The sequence below is a fragment of the Dermacentor andersoni genome, chromosome 9, assembly GCF_023375885.2.
Source record: "Dermacentor andersoni chromosome 9, qqDerAnde1_hic_scaffold, whole genome shotgun sequence".
NCBI lineage: Eukaryota > Metazoa > Arthropoda > Arachnida > Ixodida > Ixodidae > Dermacentor > Dermacentor andersoni.
In genome coordinates this window covers 47,436,715-47,444,798 of record NC_092822.1, presented here as the reverse complement: position 1 = coordinate 47,444,798, position 8,084 = coordinate 47,436,715, and the positions used below count along the sequence as shown (strand labels likewise).

At 46.9% G+C, this 8,084-nt stretch overlaps 1 protein-coding gene across 1 annotated transcript; it reads right to left on the bottom strand.

Moving 5' to 3' along the window:
* Window positions 1-539: 539 nt before the first annotated feature.
* Window positions 540-4,979, bottom strand: LOC126527993 (uncharacterized). Its single transcript, XM_050175835.2, has 2 exons — window positions 3,128-4,979; window positions 540-1,105 (listed from the first exon to the last, which is right to left on the bottom strand). The coding sequence occupies exons 1-2, from the start codon at window positions 4,888-4,890 to the stop codon at window positions 808-810; spliced, it is 2,061 nt and encodes a 686-aa protein (XP_050031792.1). The 5' UTR covers window positions 4,891-4,979; the 3' UTR covers window positions 540-807.
* Between the last annotated feature and the right edge of the window lie 3,105 nt (window positions 4,980-8,084).

The window sequence follows — 8,084 nt, the reverse complement described above, 5'->3', positions numbered from 1 at the left end:
TGCGTATCCGACCGATGGAACAATCGACTACCGAATATCGGGGAAGTGTGGTGACATTAGCGGCGGGGCGGACGTACCCACGCCCCTCTCCCTTCCCCGGAGGTCGAGCCAGCCACTTTGCATCGCCTCCCGCGAGATGATTGCAGCTTGAATTAAGCGGAGCGTAAAGCGGCAATTTTGTGAAAAGTAGTATAGGCAAACCTCATGTTGGGGATCTTCGGCAAGACCTGCCAGCTAAAAGGTTGGTGGCCAGAAGCATAAAAGTTTATCATGCTCTGTTTCGCTGTCCGAGTGGTTAGGTCCGCACGCCCACTTCCACTGCCTGCACAGACTAACGTTGTGATCCCCTAGTCCACTCAGTGTCGGACAGAGAAAGTGCTTTGCGGCCCCGCTGCTGTCTTCTGAGGACAAGCAGTTCTGATATGACATCTACCTGAAGCGACCTTAAAGGCTGGAGACATGCTTAGCTTTGTCACCGCGACTAAGGGACGCAGTCCCCGAAGTCTTACCAATTATGCAAAACGAACTCCACAACAGCAGAAAAGTGTTCCAGCTTTGTTATTTCTGAAACCTTGTAGTTGTTTCAAATGCACATTTGCTGTGTAATCTTTACCAGATTCTTAGCAAAAGGGAAAATCAGTCGGGGCACTGCTACATATAGTTCGTGCCTGCTATCTATTGTAACAGACATATTTTTTTTAAATCGTCAATATTCATACACGGGGTGCTCAATACTACTTTTGTCAATGGTTATAGTAGGCTCAGGTTCTCTGGGTCCCTGATAAAGTTTTTCACGACCCAGATGTTTTAGATCTTGCAAATGCTGTCCTTGACATCGTCCATCACGAGGTATCGTCGCAGGTGCCTCCAGCAGTCCTCGATCAGGTCATCCAGCTGCATGCGGTCGTCGCTCGGCGGTGGATGGCAAATGACTCGCTCCCTGACCACTCCGGCGGCCCGCATAAATCCGTCCATGCTTTCGGTTCTTTTCAGGCGGTCTCGCACCAAGACCGTGAGCTCTGCTTTGTCGATACGGGCCTTTACGGCAACCTCGTCCAGTAGGGCAGGATACCGGGAAACTCGCTCCAGGGCTCCGGTGACGTACCTGCACGTGACCAGTGCTGCCTTTGGAGAAACTGAAATGTTTGCATGGAGTAGCGTGGTGTATACGTCTTTAAGCTAATCTACGGGATGTTACCGGTAGTTTGCGCACCGGTTGCATTCGGTGCATATTGCGCGCGTTCAGTTCTGAAGCCGAGGCTCGCATGATGGCAAAGAGCACACTAAGGGCAGCTCAACTTTCCACGGAAAAAAAAAATGCCGCACTGCTGAGCGAGAAGACGGGGGTGTCCATAAAAGAACAAAAGCGCGTGGCTGATGTTACAGCTGGCTCGAACAGGAAAGAGTGTGGGGTTTGGGTCGGTCATGTCACGCGTAGAATAGATAGATATCCGGTAGTCTGTTACAGTGAGAAAAAGGATACCTAGAGGAAGCTCTGAAGAATGGGGTGGATGATTAGTGGTTATCATGAAATAAAGTTTGCACACATGCCACAGAAACGGCTAACGAAGTCATGGGGAACACCTCATCACTGGCGGAATCCCTTTACCGTGTAGTGAGCCTAAGGAAGAAATTCACATTAATTACGGATTAAACTTTGGAGCAAAAAAAAAAAGAGCACTAGGCTCATTCCTCAGCGCGTTACCTATGTCACGTTACTTGTGAGAGCCGGCGCAGATACGAGCACTGTTGAAGTGCAGTTGCAGCTGCCGCCAGAATTGTCCACTCACATCGGAAATACACTAACTTACTTTTTTAAACGTTCTTATCAGGCCCCGTTATTCGCAAATAAGGAAAAAGAACGCTCCGAGAGAAAACGACCGCAATGATAATCAACAAACAAGTACCATAACTTTTGTATCTGACTTAAGCTACTACGCTCTTCAAGATCGAGCTTTCAGGATGCTATTTTGTACCTGCGGTACCTTGTGTATTGTAAGTGCCTGTGCAAAGAGTTCCGCAGGACTTATCATAATAGATATACACTTTCACTTGGCGGGCATGAGTGTACACAGAATGAATACACGCAGGAGAAACGCAAACTATCATTGTATTCAAAATTTCTATGGTAAATATATTTTCATAGATAGGAAATTGAACGTACGTCTGTAAGGAAACCCTGCATGGCGACATTTAGGAAACAGTGGTTCAAATGTCCCCATGTATTACGGTTTGAAACAAGTGCCCAAGTTTCGTTATGCTTATTTTAAATTCAAAGCAAGCCGATTTCGCACAGGTCTTTGAGAGTAAAACGACAACCGCATATACGCGAATAATGTCGGTGATAAACATTGCCGAAAACAAGATTTAGCTCAAAGACACATTCAGATCCTTAGTTCAAGTGCGTGTAGAACGCAGAACAGCTATTAGATAACTGCTGAACAGACTGGAAATAAGTTTGTCACATGTAACATAGAATAAATTCTTGCGACTGCAAGCAAAATTATTCCCCTTTGGACTTGAAATACTTTGCACGAAATACTGAATATAGCAAAGAGGAGAAAGACCAATCTCGAAGCACTCATCACGATGACCACGTTAATGGGATTGCACTTAAATGATAGAGCTAGCTATCACACAGTTTATATATATTTGTCTAAACAAGCCATGACACGGTATTATCACTTGGCGCATGTTACTCTCATAAGCACTGTGTTGCCTAAGGTTTCCATCGTTTTCATGTGTAACTCTGGCACTCGGTAGATACTCTAACACCCAGAGCGGCAAAAACTGAACGGTTTGCCCTAAAATCTCATATGTATCTTTCGGAATTCAAAATTTGTGCATGTCTTCAGTGGTACTTCTCGAAGGGTCTCTGCTTCAGCTTCCGTTGAACGGGATGCCGTTTACTAAAGACGTACATTTTTTAGGGCCTACAGTGTAGCTAAATAATTTCTTTTCCTAATGGGCGCTGTATATAGGTCACATTGTGAGCGCTCTTTGGCTAAGCAGCGAGGCACATTCAGGAGATGTGGCTGAGAAAAAACAGAAGCAATTCTACCGCATTGAGAAAAGGACGACACAGTTTCCAACGCAAAGCGCCGAGTCGTTTACCTGTTATACGTACCTGTCGTAATCTGAAGCCTTCTTTATTCGAGCAGCTCGTGCGACCAGACCCGAGTTTCGCAGAGTCGCCTCTCGTACAGCCAGCCAGTCACCTACGGCCTCGGCCTCCACGCGAGCCCTGCAATCCACTTCCAGCAACGTGCAGTTGTCCGCAATGCCCTTGGACAGCCGTCGCACAAAGGCGGTGGTGCCTCCCGTGGTCTCGTTCGCAAGGAAGACCGACCTGATGCTCCGGCTTCGTTTAAGTACATCCGCCAAGCCCTCCATGTCTCGAGTGGTCAGGCATTGATGATGAAGCGTCAGCTTCCTCAAGCTCTTGTTTCGAGACAGGGATTCTCGCACGACCGACCACCCCGGATTGGCGCCGTGGGCCTCGACCAGTTGGACGTCATACGAAACAATCAATTCGAGCTCTCGCAGCACAGTCGTGGATTTTAAATATTCGGCCAGTGCCATAAAGAGTCTCCGGTTGCCACAGTCTACGCGAATGCTCAACACTGTCACGTGCTCACAGTTTGGAAGTAGTTGCAAAGCGACGCCCAAATAGTCGTCGGGTTCCAACGGGGAGAAATGTATTGCCCGGAATGCTTTGCAGCGTATCAAGTCCACGTCTTCTCTATACTCGTAGGTTCCGATAGAAACTCTTTTGTCGGAGCCAGTTGTCGTGAGCATCGAGCAGACTGGTCGTAGCAGTTCAGCGTTGAACCCTGCGTCGATGTGGACCTTCTTTAGATTTCCATTTTGCGGCAGTGCCATGATAAATGTGGCCCATTGTGATGGGTGGAATATCTGCAGTGGAAGGCCCACTTCTTCCAGCGTATCATTTTGAATGACTGCGCGGAGCCAGCGGTCGCAAACGTTGTGCATTTCAGGCACGTTTCGGACGAAGGTCGATAAGGTCAAGTTGCGTATTACCCGATTTTTGCTGATCACCCCAGCAACCAACTCCGCGATTTCTTCGTTTCCACTGAACACGTAGATGGAGAGCTTCTCGATACTTCTGTTTTTGAGCACGCCTTCAAGAATAGCCGTTTGGGTTACCTTATTCACCACCATGTCAAGAGTCACTGCATTTAGAAACGTAGTCGTGCCAATATATTCGCGTAAGGCGCGTGGGTAGGACTCGCATTCGAATACGCAACTCTGCAACTCTAGTTTTTTGAGCGCGGATTTGCTTAAGAATTCTCTGACGAAAGTCTCCGCCGCCGGTCCTTTTATCGAAAAGCCGTGTAGATGTAGGCTCTCCAGAGACGATGAAGCCCGCTGAAGCGCCGACAGTGCAGCTACAAAGCCTTCCGAGGAATCCTCGCGCGATAAGTCGGCCTCGCAGTGAAGTGTTTTTATATTTGTCAAGCTGGGTATTAATGCAGAAACGGCATTTAATGCTTTCCGTCCCTGGATATGTAGTTTCACAGTCTTGATCGCTGAACTATGACGAAGAGCCTCCAGTACGTAGAAGTCTGGGTTTGTGACAATGTGGAGCTTGAGGTGGACGGAACCAATGCAGTGATGAGTCCTGAGCAACCATCGAAGACGGTCCTGGTTCTGTGGCAGCTGACGTAAGTGATCTTTACCAGTAAAATTCCCTAGGCACAGCTGGCCAGACATGTCCGCCTGTTCTCGCAGCTCAAAGTTGGATGCCAGAAGGAGCCTGTTCCAGGTGGAGAGCTTGTCGGCGATCTGGCATGTTTGGTTTTCGGCTACCGTGCAGGGTACGCAGTGGTCGGTGAGGTCAACTTCGGACCTGTTCGTGTCGGTGTTCATGCCGGTCACTTGAATACTGTCTGAGGTCACTCCCAGGTAGCCACCAAAGTGTCACAGGAGTGTCGCAGAGGCTTCGGATTTTGCCAGAGTAGCTGCGTATATATTATGGTAAAGAAGTGGTGAAAACATTATTCCGATAATTAGGAAGTTTTTGCCCCCCCCCCTTTTAAGCAAAATTTTCAAATTGAGACATTTCAGTTTTCTCGCTGCAGTAACTTCTCGCATATTGCGTTCGTGACGTCTCGGTTCGATGCCTGTTCACAGCGGCTGCATTCTGATTGCGAGTGAACGCAAAACGCATTTTCGTGGTTAAATTTAACTGCAGATTAACTATTTACCATCCAATATATCTTATGTGCTGATCTATGTGTGTTGCCTAGAAATGCTGATGGAATCGAGGGAAACTTGACACAAAGCGCATAGCTGCGTTCTTAAGATTGTGGAGCGAATAAGCAATTGTCGATTGTCGAATTATGCATGAAAGGACTAATTATTTCTTATACGAAGTACTAACTCAGATTACATTTCATTGTTATTTTCTCTACAAATGCACTCTCAATAGCTATAAACAATCTTGAACACTTTGTTCCAGTTTTCCGTGGTGGGGCACCGTGTTTGGGTGTTACACGCTTAGCGAGCCTCAAGCAGCCTAAACTAATCTGCGAACCCCCCGAACGCCACATCTTCTTGCTCGTGTTTTTTTTTCGCCTAAGCCGGCCACTTGATTTAATACCTAAAGGCTACAGCTTTTGAAGTGTCTCGTAAGAATGGTTAAAAAAGAGGCGGCGACGACTGCTTCTGGCGTCGCACAACCTAACAATTGTTGAAGTGAGCATTAAGATAAACCATCAGAGGTAAGTGCTTTGCAAGAGGGGCTCCCGATTTCCGCTCTTGCAAAGATGTGAGCGATCAACACATTGAGCTACGACTTGAGAGGATCAAAACTCTAACCAGAAGTAAGGATAGATTATCTCGCGTGCTATCGGAAAACTTCATCATGGAGAGAGGCGGCATATGCCTCAGCGCCACGTCAGTTTCCAAGCGGGCCAGTGAATTAAGAACATTAAACAAAAGGCCACAATATGCATTCTGCTCACCCCAATGTACGGTTTCTTGTGTGTTTTCGGATTTTTTTCCTGCAGTCATGAATGCGCATCCGCTAGGTGCCTTCATTATTGATAAATGTCACGTGTATCTGTTTTAATAACCATGGTTGGAGTCAGCGCCCGTCGTATCACATCTTTCTGTGTCATCGCCAAGGAATGTAGCGCTGGATTAAATCCTTTGACTCATGGGCTTCCATATAAATACGCGAGAACCGAGAAATTTGCTTTTACAGAAATCACTGCACTGATGATGTCGGCATCTGATGCATTTAAATGAGAATGGTAAAATCCTATGACTCTAGGAAAGCAAATTTTGTTTGAGGGCGTCAAATAAAAGATCGTCTTAAGTTGTCGAGTTCAAAAAGAAAAAAGAACTACTTGTGTGCAGAGCTTCTCACTAAGCAATCAAGAAGGTTATAAATCTGTAGACTGCACATAATATTTCATGTAGATCGGACAGAACAGTAATACATATTGATTTGAAACGTACCACTAATTTTGAGAAAATTTGCCCAACAGTTCTAAACATTCCAGTAGTTCCACGTATACTGTAAATTCAGATATCATAGGCGCTATAAAGCAAAGCTATTCGAAGGTATTTCAAGTGATTTTATGCAATCAGCTATCGACAATTGCTCAAACATTCTTGAGCCACCGCTACTTCGCTTTTATGTCATGCGGCGTCACTAATGCCACGAAAACTCAACAACTGATACGACCTATCCACGCTTACTATGCACGATTAGACCGAACGAACGAAAAATAATAATTTCAGATTCCCCACCTTTTTCGCCATTAGCCCTCCGCTATTGGTGAAGAGCTTTCTGGCTGCGTATAGTTCGCTTGCCTGTCAAGCAACGCCACAAAACAGTGAAAACCAACCACATCAAACTGACGTCCACGCACTGAAATATGCATTGATATGCCGAACAAAATTGAATTTTCTTTTCAGAATAGCCGGAAGGTTGCTCCGTTCTGAAAGGAATTGAAGATGGCTGCCCGGCGATTTCTCCGGCAATGGCTATACTGTTTCTGCCGGAGAAAATGGATTGCAGTGCGTACCGTAAAAATTTTCGCGCGGGAGCATTACATTGTCGAGCCCTCTCGGCACGTATGCGACATTTATTTGCTAACTTTTGTTCACTGTGGATCTGTTTTAGCGGCATTTTCTTGGCATTTCGTTGTACGCCGTCCCGATTTTCAACCAGCCACATAAAGCTAAGCAAGGTAAAACGGACCAGTCGCAGACACCGGCACCACCTTCGTCATTCGGTTATCTACTTTCACTGCTCTAGCATGGCCCCACCAAAACCTTCTACAGTGCTTCGTGCTTCTTGTCGTCCTGTCAGCGAGCCTACTGCGTCCTATTGTGAAGCAGTGTAAATCGCTTTTCGTTCAAAGCCTAAAATCTGAATCTTAATTGAAAAAGGTGACCAAATGAAAGAACATCTCTGAGAAGCGTCGCGTCTGCGTCAGTCCATAAGCGTTGGCCCGTGATGGAAACGAATACGGGAAATTCCAAAGAGAAAGTGCCGAACGTCTTCTTGCCAACGGAGCGTCTGTGGTCCGTGCTTCTCTCGCAACAGATGGCGTTGACCTCGTACCTCTCGGTGTGGTATGGTATACGGGCTCTTGCTATTATACTGCCTAATGCCAACCTAGGTATGGCATTAGGCAGTATAATAGCAAGAGCTTGGTGGCGCAACCCACCGCCCCGTTCCAGAGGGGACTCTCATATTATCCAGCTATCCATAATTAATAATTGTGGGGTTTTACGTGCCAAAACCACTTTCTGATTATGAGACACGCAGTTGTGGAGAACTCCGGAAATTTTGACCACCTGGGGTTCTTTAACGTGCACCTAAATCTAAGCACACGGCTGTTTTCGCATTTCGCCCCCATCGAAATGCGGCCGCCGTGGCCGGGATTATTCGATCCCGCGACCTCGTGCTCAGCAGCCCAACACCATAGCCATTGAGCAACCACGGCGGGTCCCATCCATCCGTCGCGCTCGGCCTCCCGTTTTTGCGGGAGCGCGCGCACTCGTGGAGCTCCTTGCTTCGCAGCATGATGATGATAGTGATCTAA

Coding starts and splice junctions, on each gene's coding strand:
- LOC126527993 (XM_050175835.2), bottom strand. CDS start 4,890: ATGAACACCGACACGAACAGGTCCGAAGTTGACCTCACCGACCACTGC. Junction 1,106..3,127: donor AAGGCTTCAGATTACGACAG/GTACGTATAACA, acceptor GGTCACGTGCAG/GTACGTCACCGGAGCCCTGG.